General features: G+C 32.8%; 1 protein-coding gene across 1 annotated transcript in view; it reads left to right on the forward strand.

Annotated features, from left to right (window-relative positions):
- LRP1B (LDL receptor related protein 1B) overlaps nt 1-18,289 on the forward strand; it is a 1,905,856-nt gene that overhangs the window by 1,673,342 nt on the left and 214,225 nt on the right. The window contains exons 62-67 of the mRNA XM_082395829.1: nt 6,972-7,160; nt 7,993-8,141; nt 12,640-12,733; nt 16,384-16,500; nt 16,616-16,735; nt 18,154-18,273. Coding sequence (XP_082251955.1) covers nt 6,972-7,160; nt 7,993-8,141; nt 12,640-12,733; nt 16,384-16,500; nt 16,616-16,735; nt 18,154-18,273 — 789 coding nt within the window. The remainder of the gene's footprint in view (nt 1-6,971; nt 7,161-7,992; nt 8,142-12,639; nt 12,734-16,383; nt 16,501-16,615; nt 16,736-18,153; nt 18,274-18,289) is intronic.

Genomic DNA, 18,289 nt, shown 5'->3' on the forward strand with positions numbered 1-18,289 from the left:
ATACCAGAAAAGGGTAGGCAAAGGATGCCTTCTGCCTTTTAATAATGGCTTTAATTTAAAGAAGAGCTCTAAATAATTTCTATATTTTGCCATCATACATTACATTTATTTCAAAAAGTTTCGCATTTAAGTGTCCCAATGTAAACTACTGCATTAAGGAAGGACATGTAACTTTTGTCTGGACATTTGATCAGTGTCAGTATTCCAAAGGCAGCCTCATATAATAGACGCTCAAGTAGCATCAGCTCATATCTGCTATGTACTCTGACATATGCTGAATGGAAGAACTTTATTTTTCCTCCTCTTCAAGGTTTCAGTGATGGATGAACTTTTTGAAAGATCATATTTTTTATTGGAAAAAATAAATTTTGAACATTTTATCATCATGTTTGGTGATGTTGACTATTCTTAGTGTTTCTACCATTTGATAATATTTTTATTGATTTTGAACAATGGATTTTGGATCCATTTGCCTGAAATTTTATTTGTAGTACTGTTTCCATTAAGCAGGGTTGTATTAAAGAGTAGGCAGGAAAAAATGTTCATGTAGGCAAATGTTAAATGGAATATTTTGTAGCCTGTTGTAGATGGTTCTGAGGAAATAATTATTTTTAAAAAATCTTCTGCAAACACTAACACTGAAGGGGATGCCCAATTACGGACAAAGAACAAATGTTCTTGGCCCTAAGGTTACATCAAGCATACTCTTTTTGATGGGGCGTTTGTAACTAAAGCTACTGACGCAGCAGTCATTCTCTGGAAATTAGTATACTATGGCCATTTTCCCCTCCACCCACTCTTCTCCATTACTCTCTATAAACTAGAAACCGTTATTCACCCACGTACTCACCACTGTCATGAATCTTCCACTTTCTTGACATGTTAGATCACTTTCTTCCATCATCTAATTTTATCATCTGTTTACCAGCCTACACTCCTTTTGTAGCCTTTGATTAATCTCACCTCATTTTTTGAATGCTAATTGTTTTTCTTTGTTTTATAACTTCCTTTTTGGTTTTCATGTTCTACTACTTTAATTCCTGGCTTCTCTACATACCTTATTGTAAATTAGACTTCTAGAAAGATATCAGGGACAATTGTTAGTGTCAAGGTCTTTCAGAATAGAGGATTAGTGAGGGTCCTGATCTTCTCTTCTGAAGACACGTTTCAGTCAGGCTAAATAGTTTGCACAGTACTGCCTAGGGAATGGCTGTCATTGGTGGTTTTTGATCAGGGAAGAGAGATGCGAGATAGAAAAAATATTGGAAATATTTACTGGAGGGAGTTCTAGTTATTCTATCTTTGCCTCCTTGCCATGCTCTGTATGCTAGAAGGCGGACTTCTGTGGACTGCATCACCCCGGCTCTTTTACCTTCCAGCCTCAGATTGGATTTAAACCATGGGAAGCATTGGCAGGAGATTAGATAATGGAGGAAGAAAGAGGCCAGAATATTTATTTATCCCCTTTCCCTCCATGACACAGTACAGTGGTTTAGCAGTGGCTGAGTTCCTCCACCAAATGTCATCTGCTTTTGGTAGGTGGCTCTTTTTCCTTAGCTACAGCTTTCACCAGCTTCTGGTATCAGATCTAGGAAAGAACTTTATCATCGGTTCCTTAGCCACACCTCTGTAAATAATTAAGAGAAAAATAATATAACCACTTGTGTACGTAAGACTGACTTCTTTCAATTAAATTCTTTTCAATTATCATTTAAAAACATGTTCTGTGTTTACTACAGGAAGCTTGGCTGATACAAAAAAAAGGTTGGAAGAGTTTAAAAACAATGAGAAAAATTAAACTAATTTTGCAGGTGTGAGGGAAGGTGAGACTACTTGGGACAATGACACCAAGAATAAGAAAAATGGGAGAGTCTTAAAATATATTAAAAATCAAAAGATGATAGAATTTAATATTTTATTTGATATGCTTATTAACTTTAAAGTTTTAGGAGATTGTTTCCAAACTGTCAGCTGTAGAGTGAGGGTCAGGTTGACTTTACTGGATCATTCAGGTGTTCCAAACAATACATAAATTCTTTATAACTAAAAGAAAAAAAAAAATCAATATTCAAGTTACTCTTATCTTGATTCCTTCATAAAAATAACTACTGAATTTGGTGGTTGAACTTTGTTCTTCTTTTGAAAATATTTATAATAATTTTTAAATAACAAAATTAAAAATTGTTCCAAATAATATTTTAAAACGACATTTACATCCTTGAAGTAAATCTTCGAGAAAAATCAGAAAAAAATATGGCATTAGTAGTAAAATTTCTATTTAAGTACTAACCCACTGGGCAAAGCTATGTTGAATCTGCCATTATCCCAATGTAATATCTTACCCAAAACACCAACTATAAGATTTTAACTCAACAAAAGATGAGTACTATGTCATTGGTGCATTTTGTTCTTAAGTATTTAAACTAGGTTAGTCCCAGATATACAATTAGATTGGTATTATCCATGAATATACTTGTTTAGCATGATAAATGATATCCCCAAAAATGAATAATCAAGAGTATTGTAATAGAGTATCTGTAACTGTGAGGCAACAGTTAAGCTGAAAGCATATTCTGGATTTCCACTTTTTTCTATTTATCATAATTACTAGGAACCTTACCAGGATAGCATTCCACTTGACTAAAAGAGAAAAACTCCACAAAGGAGTATTTCTTCGATTTATTTTTTGCCAAATATCAACTCCTTTCTTCTGATACATATAGTCTATGAAATAAAAATTAGGAGCCTAGTGCTTGAGTGGAATGCTGGAAATAGTACAATAAATACCGCTGTTGTACAGAATAGAGGCCTAACTACAGAAAGCAGCTTTAAAATAGGTTTTAAATATATAATAAGTACCTGTTAAACTACAGCCCACACAACTGTTCTGTTTTTAGTGTCGTTTTTGTATGTCTACTGAATACCTATAAAATGAAAGTTTCCCTACATTTATTTTTTGCATTTTTCTTTTAATCAAACAAAGGCAGTCTTATGTATAATAGGGGGCCATATTATTTTTCTCTTAAAAAAGGATAACCATTATCATTCTGAGAAAACATTGACTACTTTTTCCATAAACTCAACCATGTCTTAGTAAGAATTTGTGTGTTAAATAATTTCTCACATACACCATCACATTTCATGTTTATATTTCATATATATTTTGTCTATTTTGTCAGCTCCACTAACTGCCAAATTACATCTCAAGATTAATCTTTTTTGTTGCTCTGTATTATATGTATGTATATATAATACATGTATGTATATATTATGCATATATATTACAGATATGTTACATATACACACATACCTAATACACGCATGTGTATATACACACACATATAGATGTACATATATACACATATCTATAAGGTGAAAATAAGTATATAAATAGAGATACAACCAAAAATAAGCAATTTTATTTTTCTCATTCTGAATCAGGAATGTTTCCCATACCAAAATATATAATGCTTTGGCTCAGAACATCTCATTTACTCCCAATGTAGGTTGAACTCTTTGTGTTGATGGAAAAACAAACACAGCATTCATTCATTTATACTTATCATTTATCAGTTACCATATAGCAGTTTTTTCACAGAAACTTAGGCAGATAGTCAAATAACTCTCATAAGGAGATTTTAGGTCCTAAAGAGGAAATGAGGCATACTGCCAAGTTATGAGTCAAACCCCAGAAAAGGCAATATGTAAAGATTCTTGTTTGTTTGTTTTGCTCTCTTTCATTTTACTTGATTTTTATTGGCATTGGTTTTGGTGTTAGGGAACACGTCACTATCTCTTAGAGAGTAGCTTGTTGGAGCCACTATAGTGTTACAGATGTATGAGACTAGATTTCTTTTGGTTAGCATAGTTGGTGTTGTTACTTCATTTCTTTTTTCTAGAAGGAATACTCTGGTGGTTGTGTTTGATGCTTGCTGTTTGGGAAATACGTATGTTTACCAAATGAATGGGCTTGGAATAGGCTTGTATAAAGATACTAGTGGTAGTCCTGTTTTTCTTTGTCAGTATCAAATAAGGAATTGAATCAAACAGATTCAATTCCTGGGAAAATGGACTACTTTCTTTCACTTTAACCTGACTTTTTTACATTCTTTTGTACATCCAGCTATGTGCCAAAAATAAGAGTTCATTTTTCTGATCTCTATACACTTATATTGATTACCTGATAACAGAGGGTTTCTGGTGGCCAATCACTACAAACTCAGAGATAGCAAACTTGCCCTGTGCTTAAATTGTCTCATGTCTGAAAATCATATACAGTGTAATTGCATTCAAGTAATTAAATAAAATGATTTTCACATGGAGCTTATGAAATTAGTCCCATTGTTTTATATATTTGTATTAGTTTGCTAAGGCTACCACAAACTTGGAGGATTAAACAGCCGAAATGTATTTTCTTAGTCCTGGAAGCTGGAAGTCCCAGATCAAGATGTTTGCAGGTTTGGTTTCGCCTGAGGCCTCTCCCTTTGGCTTGTAGATAGCTGTCTTCTTGCTGTGCCTTCACCTGGCCATTTCTCTGTATGTGCACACCCCTGGTGTCCCTCTCTTCTTGTAAGAGAAGTTATATTGGATTAAGGTCCCACTCTGAAGACCTTAATTTAACCTTACTTACTTCTTTAAAGGCCCTATCTTTAAATACAGGTATATTGGGGTCTAGGGCTTCAACATATGAATTTTGAGGGGACACAATTCAGTCCATAACCACACTTTACCTTACTAGGATGGCTTTCTTAAAGGCTAGTAGGTAAAATGGCAAAGAACTCAGCAGCCAGCAAATCCGATTTAGATTCAAATACCAGCATCTTCATTTACTAGTTTTTTCCGTCCTCTCTGGTCAAATTACTTAAGTTTTCCAAATCTTAGTTTTCTTATCTGAAAGTGAGGTCAACTGTTTCATGATAGAGTTGTTTTGAGTATTAAATTAAATAGGTGTACAAAGTTGATACGTTACTATGGGGTTTCTCAATCTCAGAACTATCGATATGTGGGCCTGATAATTCTTCCTTCTGGGACCAGAATGGCCTCCCCCACCCATTAGAGCCAAGGGCCTACTTTCTGGCACCCATGGGCTGAATAAATGTCAGTTCTAGTTATTGAATAGTTCAACAGACTGTGCTACTTTTGATATGCTAATAGGCAAGTTCTTACAATAACTTCACTTTTTGTACAGAAGTTAATTGAATCTCTGGTGGACTGACATTATTTTAAAGTGATGATTAATTTTTGAATCCCTATTTAATGATGTAATTACTTGCTTGGCATCTAAGGAAATCTGAGTTGAATGTTTCTGAGACTTTCCATTTTTTCTGAGGATTTTTATTTTATTTTGAAAAATTTCAAACATACACACATGTTGAAAGATTGCTGTAATGATCACCTATTACCAAGAGTCACCCAATTGTTAACATTTTGCCACATTTGTTTATCTTTCGGAATGAATTTATATAGCCAAAGGGGGAGAGTGGGCATAGTTTGCATAAATAACTCAGACATGATTCATTCTGGTAAAATGTCCTACTTTTCATCTTTCTTAATTCAATTCTACTTATCACTGTGGCAATGGGCTCCATGTCTGGGAATTACATGGATAATTCAGTTTGAGTATCTGCATCAAAAGTGTGCACATCTGGATTTTTCTTGTTCTTTTTATATCCTTCATATGCATAGTATCTCTTCTGAGATGGATTTCTGGCTAGACACTACATTATTTATAGTAGTCAGTGGCTTAAAGTGTCACCTATTTGAAGGAGTCTTAACTCTTTTATTTCTATATTTTCTGAGTCATAATGAATTCTCTGATCACATTTGGCCCATCTGAGTAAAAATAACAAATTGGTAGATTTAAAATTTCTACTTCTAGTTAACAATATAAATTTACCCAGCATTTTAAAAATAAGGCTGTAAACCTCCCTAGAAAAAGTGAATTATATTTTAAATTTTGATAGTTTTTCAGTTACTGCTGAATGAGGAATATGCCAAACATAAATTCTGTCTTTATGTTCTAATCTATAAAAAAGTACATATTACCTGAATTATAGTACCTTTTCTCATTAACGAACATTTTGCAGAATTTCTAAAAGTAGATCTAAAAATTTATATAGAGAAATATATTGGAATGTTTGTGTAAATTAAGGAATTTCCATTTTCTTTATTTATTGCTTTTTTTGAAAAAAATTGAAGAACCCTCTATCACATTTTAAAATTATTTAACTCCAATCCACCAAACAAATTTATTACATCTTATTTACCAAATAGGACCCTGGAATCTCTTGAAAGAAATATTTACATTTGTGAAGCTCAATCTACTGTTTACATTTAAACCCAGTCCTCTAATGAATGTATAATTATAAAACAATTTTAATCTGCAACAAAGCAGTTTTATAATTGTTAAATCTGCATGATACATTGTTATTTGTCACACTTATATTTCTCCATCCCTATCCCAGCTTATTTTGCAAGCAAAAATACTCATAAAATCTCAGTGACTAAAGTGGTTAATAGTAGTCTTATAGTCACTCTATCTCCAGGTAGATAGACATTTCATCCTGGATATATAATTTAATCCATTTAAAAGTGGGAGAAAGCAGTACAATGACCTGTGGATTTAAGGAGGATATAAGTTAGAAACAACTGATGGAGATATACATATATATATAATTTTTAAATGTTGGATGTTATTTGTTTCTAGTGAAGCAGCCATTACTTGTAAGCAGGATTGAATTCATTTTCTTCCCAGTGGTTGAACCAATCGAAATCTGAGCAAAGCAACCTCCCGCGCCAGATCCTGCATTCTCTTAACTGGTAATAAAGAACCTTGCCGGCCTGACAGGTTGTCACAGCAATTGTTCACATGAAGTTCTGTAGCAGTTGTATCTGTCAGCCCATGTAGTATTGAATATTTTAACTGGCAGTCTTCCAAGACTGAACATTAATCTTACCATCTCCTATTACAGTCCCTAATCAAGATATTCCAGGGGTGATTGCACTAACATTGTTTGAAGACTACATCTACTGGACTGATGGGAAAACCAAGTCACTCAGCCGTGCCCATAAAACCTCGGGAGCAGACAGACTCTCACTGATTAACTCATGGCATGCCATCACAGATATCCAGGTGTATCATTCTTATAGACAACCTGATGGTAATTATTCTTTCCATGATTTCCATAAGTGCATCAGCATCTTTTAGTAACATTCCATTTTTGTTTCCTTTAAGGTTAAGTGTAAATTTATTTTTGAGAAAGATTACCAGATTTGACTGCTTAGCATAATTGTATAGAATAAATTCAGTTGATATCAAATACTGCTGTTAAGGGATATGGTTAGAAGCTCAATAATAGTACAAGAATTATTGATTTGTTGAAATCATATTAACCTGAAATGACATTAATACATTGTAATTGGAGAAGTGAAGACTGCGTTCTTGAAATCATTTATTTACAAAATAGTTATAGGATCCTAGTTTCTGGACTGCTAGGTGAAAGGAACTATATTTATGTAGCTCTAAGGCTCTAAAAATGAGAACTGTATCAAGTTTGCTTAAGCATACGTCTAGTAGGAATTGTATCAGGCCATATGGAATAAAGTTTTGATTATTTTGCTACCCACTATACTATTAGATGTAGATCATCATTTCATTATTTTATTTTACATTTATATTTTTAAACCTGTGTATATACTCATCCAAAATACTTTTAGTCTCTGTTTGTTTTTCTGATGGACACTTTTTTCCTACTAAAATACTTGCTATTGTGGAGATACATTCTTAAAATTATTTAATGATAAAATAAATGTCATAGGATGATGAGTAGAATTTTTAACAAAATAAAATTCTATTTATAATCTTGATGAGTTCTTGATTACAACGTTGTATTCAAATACAAGTTATGAAGCTTAAATGTCTGATCTCTCATCCCACGTTATCTTATTGGTCTTGATTATCCTATTCTGTTGTTGTTTCTTTCTCATCTGTAGTCTCCAAACATCTCTGTATGACAAATAATGGAGGTTGTAGTCATCTGTGCCTTTTAGCCCCTGGAAAGACTCACACCTGCGCATGTCCTACCAACTTCTATCTTGCAGCTGATAACAGGACTTGCTTATCCAACTGCACAGCCAGTCAGGTGAGTGGAGGTCTAGAAATCATTTCATGGCATGTATGAGCAAGTTGTTAAAAAGGTTTTGCCTGTGTTTTGTTTATTCACGTAAACCATTTTTGAAACATCATTTTTTTTGTTTGGCATAGCATTAGATAAACATTCCATACATTGTAGAGAGGGTCACAGAGTAAGGGAAAAGCAATTTGATACATATTGTTAAAATGGGAATTTAGGAAGTACGCATAGAGGTTAAAAGGAAGACAAAAACAAAAATGAAAACCATTCTTACACCGATCCACACAGAATAATGGTGCAAATCATGAGCAGGCATAGCAGAATCATCAGGGGAGATTTGACCTATTCCAAGATACCAGGGTGATTGAGGCATAGGGTTAAGACTAAGATATATGCAGTTTAAACAAAGAAAAAAATCTTCCTAGATAATCTGCTCTGTATTACCATCTCTACCTCTCTGTCATTCTTCAGAGTAAGTGATATGGAAAAGGTAAGTTTGTAAAAAGTAATTTTCTAGATATTTTTATTGAAAAATTATATGATCTAAATAATTTCCTTCTGAAATCTCTTTTTCTTCAAAATGTAGTTATTTTCAGTGAAACTATTTCAGAAGTTAATTTTTCTACTTAATGGTAGTTGCATGGACTTTATTACTTTCAAAATTTGAACAAAAGTCATATGACATTATAAAATTAATTTTTTATATTTGAGTATCTTGTTTGAGATAAGATTGTAAAGGAAATCATGTGATTTGTTTTTTTAACATGACTAAATTTATTCTTAGAATTCTGTGTTTTGAATTTGCTGGTTTTCCAATTCTAGCAGTGACATCATGGCAAGAGACTGAATTTCTCTTAGCGTGTGCTTATTTTCAAAAAGAGAAGCTAATTCTAGCTCAACTTGCCTCTTAAGTTATGACTATGAGGATCATACAATAAAGAACTATATAAACAAAAAAGATCCAACCTCTTCCGGCAAGCAGTATGTATAGTGGTTAAGGGCATAGACTCTGAAGCCAGACTCACTTTGACCATAACCCTGACTGCTTTAAATAAGCTGAATTACCTTGGCTTTGTTACTTAACTACTTGATGCCTCAGTTTTCTCATCTTTTAAATGGGAATGATAATATTTCCAGGCCACCGTTATGAAGATTACATGGGAAAAGTTCCTGGTTTATAGTAAGTGTTGTTGTTATTACCCTAGCCCTCTAGTGCAAGTAGAATATACTTGAGTATGTGTGCAAGTAGTGTGAGCTGCCATCAGGAGGTTCTGATGTCTAGTTGAAAGCACAGGTCACAGTCTCTTTTTTCTTTACAACTGTGTTGTTTTAATTATACTCTCCTAAGTATTTATGTGAACAAAATTAATTATTTTTAGAGAACTAGAAATTTGTCACTATGGGAGGTAAAATAAGCAAACTAGAGGTAAAATTTAAGGGAGAAGTCACATCTTTAAAATTTTTTAAATTATAATTTCTGTTAATTTTGTTTGGTTTAGACAGATTTTCAATTTAACCTCTGGGTTATTCTGAAATAACCTCTGTTCTCTTGATTTGGAGCAGACCAGGGTCACTCTGTTGAGGCCCAACACTGAGGCTATGGGTAACTTAGTGGAAATGACACCTGCCTAAGCCCCTTACAGTGTGGTGGGCCTCATTAGCTGACTGGAAATAAAGTAAAGCCAAAGGATGTTTGGCACACAGATAAAATCTCAAACAGCAAGACATAGATAGTAAAACATCAGCCTCACTGTAGTCATAAAAGGAATAAGGTGTTTCAAATTATTAAATAGAAAAACCTAGGATTGTATGTATTCAAAGGCAAAAAGTCTGATCAGTCAATTAAATGAAAACTTAAATCAACCTTGAAAAGTATTATACATATAACTAAATTACCTCTCAATTTGGTATCAGTGATAACAGGACTAAAATATTTATAATTTTTCAAATACCCCCAATAGTGTTTTGCATGAATTAAAAAAAAATCAACAATAGCAAGACAGTACAGTAACAACAGAATGTTGTGGATCAGATATCTTTGTTTTCAGTACTTCCTGAAAAAAACAGTTATCACTTCATTTGTCTCATTTTTAAGAAAAAAGTTAACGAAGAGTAACATCTCAGCTAACACAGTCAATTAGTGGTTGTCCCTGTAAGTCCTGTGGTTTATGCAGTCATTTTATCTCCGATTCTTTTCTGATACAATGGGAGGAAAAAAAGATCTACTGTATACTTCCTGGAGAAAAGTCAGTTCATAGCAACAGTTTTTAGTGAGGTAGATATTAAAATGAAGCGAATAATTTATGTACTTCAGAATCATATCATTAAGCATTCTGATAAAAAATATTGCATTTTAAATTTATCTTACTAAGGGATTTTGGGTTTATCATCTAATTACTGCAGCCAATGATACACCCCCAAATATTATTGATTTTTAACAAAATAGGCAAATCACACCAATAAGAATTTATTAGGATTGGAAATGAACATATGAAAATCTGGTAAAAATCAAGGTTAGGTCCAATTCTTGTGGCGCAAATCATTTCAAATATTACATTTAAATCATTTTAATTAGAAAACTATAAAAGTAAATTTAAAATGAATTTACTTATTTTTAAGTGGAGACTCTTCCTGTTTTGAGTAAACTTCACTATATGTAGGATTTGCATTTTATCCATGTATCCACTTAGTAGACATTCATTTAGGAGTTTCTTTATAGCTTCTTCTTGTGGGTGATGATTGCAGTCTGCAATTTATTTTATGAAGATATTAGTCTTGGAGAGCATTTACCATGAAGAATGTTTTGTATTTATGTTTAGCATTTATCTTTTTAAAGTTACTGTATTTAAGTATGAAAAAAAAGCCCAGACACAAAATAGAAGAAATCTTCCTCTGAGAGTAATGAATAAAATGTGGATTAGCATAAAGAGTAATAATAAATATATTTTACCCTGGCCTTCCCTTAACTCAAAACACTTTTATGTTCTTATTAAAAATGAAATGGTGAGCAAAATCGTGTCATCTATCATTCCAACAGTGGGTGTTTATTTAAATAAGAAACATTTAGTAAAATTAAAAATATGTGTAAATAATATGTAAAATTAGAAATATTTTTAATATTAAAAATTCAGATATTTTTCAAATCTTGATTGGAAAGACTTTGAATATACTCAGGAGACTTGAAATCATCTTACTTATATACTTTGATATACTGTAATGACTGGAAATGTTTAATGTTCAGGGCAATTGCTTTCAGAGTAAGCCTTATATCCCCAGACAATTGCTATCTATCAAAGTAATATTTTTCTTTTGGTAATTTACGAAAACCACAACAAACATGACCACAGGCTAAGTAAATATGGGAAAATCAGTTGAACAGGGATATCTTCTCTTGGATTCACAGTGCTCTATTCCCTCTTACAGTGCCACTGGCAAAAAAATTACTCTCTTATTTAAAATATAAATATAAATATATATATATAAATCTACCCTGAATCAGCTCCATGATATCCAGACAGGTTCAGTAAAGGCTAGCATCACATTCTGTCTTACTTGAAGACAGTAACAGTATTTAAAATGAACAAATTTTTAGCTTGCTAATCCACTTTCATTACAGAAAATTGAACCTGGGTTATATATTTCTGTGTTACAAATCTGCCTGGCATGCAACATGCTAAGATAAATGCCACCTTGCTTTTAGTCACTCACATGAGAATTACAGCAAAAACACTTCAAAAAGAAAGTGAATATATTTTAGAAAATATCTAATATTTTCAATTTCAGAAGACAAAAACAATTTGAAGTACTAGAAGAAATCTACTGAATTTAACTATCGCTTGTTTTTATTCACGGCAACTATTTCAGATGCATGTGCTCTCTGTATGGAAAGTGTGATTTTCTTTAGATTCTTCTATCTTATGAGGGTACATTTGGAACTGAATGTTACTGAGAAAAGGATAAGTTTGTGGTCTGAGATCTTCGATTGGCTGAGCTTTCTTGGTCACTGTGTATGGTTGGCCAGTAGTGAAGTTAGCAGGAACAATAATTCAAATTAATTAAATTAGTTAACTTAATTCAAATTAACTAAATGAATTCAACTCAATACCTCTTCCTGGTATCTCTGATGATTTTTAGCCCTATTCAGTGTTCAGCAAAAGTTTTCTGTAGCGGGCCAGGTAATAACTATTTTTAGGCTTTGTGAACCACATGGTCTGGGTAGCAGTACTAAACTGTTGTGGTGAGAAAGCAGCCATAGACAGTAAGTAAATTCGTGAGCTTGTCTGTGCTCAGGAAATCTCAACAGGTTTTCCTGAACAGTGTGCTTTTCTGGATGGTCATTTTGCTGCTTGTTGTGAACTTATTCCCTACTGTGGAATGCTCTAAGACCACCACAGTTCACATTTGCAGCAAGAGAGGAGGCTAGGCTGCTCTGCCCTAGTGCGTTTTTAAATATCCATTATATATGAGTAGTGTTCTTTAATCTTTTATTTTTTTCTTTTTTTCAAAGTTTCGTTGCAAAACTGATAAATGTATTCCATTCTGGTGGAAATGTGACACCGTGGATGACTGTGGTGATGGATCTGACGAACCAGATGACTGTCGTGAGTACACTGGCAGATGCAGGAATTTAGAATTTAGAGCTCCTTACATCCCAGACCTGGAAAATTGAAGCTAGATCTTAAGTATTGCCTTCTGATAGCTTTCCAAAATTGAAACAGAAAGGTTTTATGTCAGGAGTTAAAAATACAGCAAAAATTGTTGCAATGTCTTGTGTATGTCTCTGATCACTGTTACATCTACAATGACACCATCAGCACTTTGTATTAGTTTTCTCTTTCTCAATTTCTTTTTTACTTTAGAATAACTAAACTCTTCATGTAACAATCAGGAGAGTAAAAATCAGCATGATTTTGACTTAAGATATCATTAAATCAGAAGCAAAAATGGGCAAGTTTTCAGAATGCCACTCAATGACTGAAATCTTGACTTTAGGGATACGGTCCTTCAACTTTTCTGTCAGTATTAAAATACTGAAAATTCTTTAAAAGTCAAATTTTTCCAATGTAAGTCATTAGTTGGCTGTTAGTCAATTTACTATGCTCTTAGTAGTTGCCTTAAAGTGACTACCAATTATGTCTTGACATTTGACTGTCATTGGCATGGTTAGGTGCTATTTTTTTAAGCTATCTTTGGTAACCTAGGTTGTAATGGACAATCAGCAGACTTTTCCTTGTTAACCTTTTATAGTTCACTCCATGGGTCACTCTAATACTGTCCTGTCAAGTTGAAGATGCTTGTAGTCAATCATGATAATTCCCTCAACATCCCAGTAGATGGTTGCCTTGATTTGATCTTGACAATCGAGTTCAAGATCCTTAGGCTTGCACTAAAGAAAGAAGTATACTGTCTTAGTGAAAGCCAGCTACTTTCTGCTACAGAACTTTCCACCACATAATTACAAAGCTGTTTCAAACTTAGGACCTCTAGATAATTACTTGGATGAGCTGTATTCCATCTCTCTGGTCACTACCAAGTATATCAAACATTTGAAGTTTTTTTGCATATCTCATTTATATGTTTGAAATCAGTAAATAATATATTCAGTGAGAAGGAAAAAGTTTTAAAAGTCATTGCTTTTCTAATATTATTTTTCTCTTTCTGAAAGGTCCATTGCCCTTTGATTTTTTTTTAATAAAGTTTTTGTTTTCACTGTGATGGACAATATATGAAGAGTAGTATCTGTATGGCATAGGTATACTATTATGCCTGAATTATTCTTAAGTTACTGAATTAAAAAAAAATCAAGGAACGAGAAATTATGGTGGCCAATTGAGATTTACACAGTAAAATTTATTAATTTTCTCACAATAAAGTAAACTGTTCTGTGATATAGTAAAGTAAATACAACTTATTTTTGTAATTTATAGAAATAAGAATGAATGTGTTACTTTAGTTCTCATATTAAGATGACCTTTCCTGCCCAGATTTACTAAAGTGTTTTTTGAGGAATTATCCCCATAATGTCCTTCAGACAAAGTCAATAGCACCCAATGCTCTCCCTTCTAAAATATTTACAGCTCCTGAACTCTAATTTTAATCTTGAGTAAAATTTCATGCTGTAACCAAACTCATATGAAAAATTAACTACAGCTTTAGTATAACACACTTTTTACATTTACCCACTTTCAGAATATTTGGTGAACAAATATAACTTTAATGTCTTTTGAAGGGAACCAAAGAGGCATCTGGTATCTAAGAGTCTCTGTATGATCCTTATCCTGGTTAAATACCAATACTAAGTGTTTTTATTGGTGACATTATCTCTGTGATCTTTTAGTAAATGATCTATTTCTTGGAGTTGACGGGTTAACAGCTTGAACATCTGTAGGCATGACATTTTATTTTGAGAGTCATGTTGAGGTGGAAAATGATGTACGTGTGTCTGTCGAGTGTTTAGACTTCATTTTTGAGTAGCTGCATCATCAAAATTTGCAGGTATTAAGAGCCACTGACAATACCTATAATTTCACCTGAAAAAGCAGAAAAGCTTGATACCAGGTTCACATACCTTCAAACTGCAATAATGTTATTTATGCAAATATAGTTAAGAGTGATGCATCAAGAATTCTATGGCATCATAAGTTTGTAATTATATTTCCTATAACACTCTAATGCATCAAGGATCATTCTAGAGACACATTTAAAGGTCACATAGGCTTCCTAGTTATTTAACAGACACTGGAACTCCTTTAATATTTACAACCCTTCTTACGGAAAAGTTTTGGACAACCTCACTTGTACTGGACAAGATGACTGTGGGGATGAGGAAGATGAAAGGGACTGTCATAAGTCACCTCAGAATGTTCTGTTCTGTCTTACTTCTGACTCTGAACTGAAATTGGTCTAAAAATTACTATCCATACACCATAAGTTCATAAAGTATTGAAAAATACAACAGCAATTATGGGCAAAGAAATATTAAAGGAACTCGTATGTGAAGCAACAGGAAATAAAGGAAATGCAAGTTTAGATCATGAGAAAATTAAGTATCGCCCAGTTTAAACATTTAGTGTGATTAATTAATAAATGTTGTAAATTGAAGGTAAATGACGTTCAACATTTTAGAACTCACTTCTATGGAAGCCATGCATATATTGAGAGTTTTTTTTTTCATGTTAAGAAAATTTTAATTAATATTTTAATTATAAAAGTGTAATTTATCTTCCAAAGAAAGTTCAAAATATAATTTATTAATGTTTGATTGACTGATTTGAACTAATAAAGAGCATACTATTAATCTCAAAATCAGTGATTAGTAACACACATTAGGATCATCAGTGAAAAGATAAGTGTTTATTGCAAGTTGTGAGAAGACTTCAGAGTCAGATGTGGATTTAAACTTCAACTCCGGCACTTGAAACTTGTATATTCTTGGGTGAATTATTAGAATCCATGAGACTTACTTTCCTCATTTATAAAATGGTCATGGTGATCCCAAGGTGAGAAGTTTATAATGAGATTCAATTAGTAACTATATGTGAAAGAACCTAGCCTAGTGCATGATACAAAGTAGATATTCAATAGATCCTACTTTATTGTTATTATTGCTTAAATAAACTCAAAGAATATAGCAAAAACTGCTTTACCATGTAGGAGATATTTATTATAATAACATATGTATGGTATATAAAAATCTTTACCAGTTATGACATTGTCCTTATATATTAATAAGATTATAGGAATAAATATCAATAATTCTGATTTAAAATGTGATAGTTATAGAAAGTATTTGCTTTAAGGAATGCTGGGGAATATGTATTGAGGGAAGATGTTTCTCTCAACACATTACAGGCAGCAAAGTGATCAAAGAAATAATTTTTTAAGTGATATTGGAATAACTTTTTTAAAAATTACAATGAATTGTGCTCTGCCACTTAACCTCTCAATACCATGTCTTTGAAATGAGGAGACATTTAAATGTTTTATATATATATATTTATATTTATATGTTGTTAATATCTTTCTTCTTACTGTTAGTTTATAAAATCTAATCTGGAGGTCATCTGAGCTGCTCAAAGCTTAACTGCACATCTGAATCTAGTAGCTCTCTGGATGTGAGACATTCACTTTGTGCTCTAGGATATGTTTAATATAATAATATAATAAATATGTTGAATGTCAGAAAAGCTCTGTTTAAGAAGTCATGAGCTAAGATTGTCATTCCACGATACCTGTATGTTTCCTCCTCTAGCGGAATTTAAATGTCAGCCAGGCCGATTTCAGTGTGGAACTGGGCTCTGTGCTCTGCCCGCTTTCATCTGTGATGGAGAGAATGACTGTGGGGACAATTCTGATGAACTCAACTGTGGTAGGTGACTACATTCTTAACTAAGGAACACGAATCTACTTCTTAACTGATTATGTCTGCACTGATTTAAATTCAGATACAGGCTTTAGCCCACATTTTTTGTTCTCTCTTTTAGACACACATGTCTGCCTCTCAGGTCAGTTCAAGTGTACCAAGAACCAGAAATGCATCCCAGTAAACCTCAGATGCAATGGGCAGGATGACTGTGGGGATGAGGAAGATGAAAGGGACTGTCGTAAGTCACCTCTAACTGTTCACTCTGACCTCTGACTCCCAGCTGAAATTGGTCTAAAAATTATTATTGTTCACCATAAATTTATACAGTGTTGAAAATATAACTGCAATGATGGGCAAATAATTCCAACTAGATGCCTATTGGGATGGTTAAGGAACTCTGTATAAAAATATATAGAAAATTAAAACATGGGTGATCTTTACTTAAAAGCTACCTGGAGATTATTACAAACATGAAAAAACATGCATTCATCCACATCGTCCTTAAGAGAAGCAGCAAAAACAAATTACAGGTGATTATGGTGCTTTTTTTAAAAATACAGATTTTTTTTTACCATATTAAGTAGCTGCAGGTAATTTTCTTCTGTTGATTTAATTAGTTACTTGAAATCAACTCCATTTTAAGTAGAGATTTTTTTTCCCTTAATAATAACATATTGAATGTATAATAAGAAACGAAATTCTGGGCAAAATAACCTAACAAAATCACTTGTTAAAAACTGTAAATAATACTCCTTCTAATGTATCTTAACAAGCTACTTCAAAAGACAATTGTAAAATAATTTTAATTCTGTTCACCTCTTATTTCAATCTCCCATGAAAGATAAATATACATAAAATGGGAGGCAGAACAGTTTATACATCATATACATACATGCACGTAGGCAGACCAGCACATACACACACATACATGTACATACACACACAGGATCTGAGCCATAGAGCACCTGTCAAGTTCAAGCTTTCAACAGAACTGCTGTCAACATTTCTGTCTTGCTGAAGTTTTATTTTATTCCTCTAAAACTTTTATTAGTAAATAATGTGCAGTCATCCGGCAATTTGATTAAGATGGTACATTCAGAATAAAGTCAGTACCAGTTCTTTATGGTTAGCCATTCTAGAAGCTGATCCATTAAACTAAGATTTGTGAAGCAGTTTATAGTTTGAGTCAGATGTTCACCTCTTCCCTCAAAATCTCAACACAACTAGAGGTTTTGATAAATTCTATGCCTTTTTTTTCCTCATTCACTAAATCTTCTGATTTTAGTCTTTTTCTATTTACAAAAACACTTATGTATAAATTCTTAAATTTATTTATCTGAAAAAAATTATTTTGAAAGACCCTGAATTCTTTATTTGTAAATTAGTTTCAAAATATCTAATCAAGGTGGGGTGGTTTTGAAAACTCTGATTTTTGTCAAATGCATCATTTGCAGAAATATGTTTTATTTTTTTATACTGGAACAGGTAATAGGAATACACTATAGATAATTAAAAGTTAAAACTTATCACCTTCAGGGTCTTATTAATTAAAAGATGATAGATTTTCAATTGATTAACTTAAAAATTTATTTGTTTTTTAATTAGAATGTCTATTCTTGTCCAAAGCTACATTTTAATAGATGCTTTCCTCTTCAGCCGAAAACAGCTGCTCTCCAGACTATTTCCAGTGTAAAACTACCAAACACTGCATTTCCAAGCTGTGGGTTTGCGACGAGGATCCAGACTGTGCAGACGCATCAGATGAGGCCAACTGCGGTGAGTGTTTTGTGAC

This window comes from Balaenoptera borealis, assembly GCF_965194805.1.
Source record: "Balaenoptera borealis genome assembly, chromosome: 6".
Lineage (NCBI taxonomy): Eukaryota > Metazoa > Chordata > Mammalia > Artiodactyla > Balaenopteridae > Balaenoptera > Balaenoptera borealis.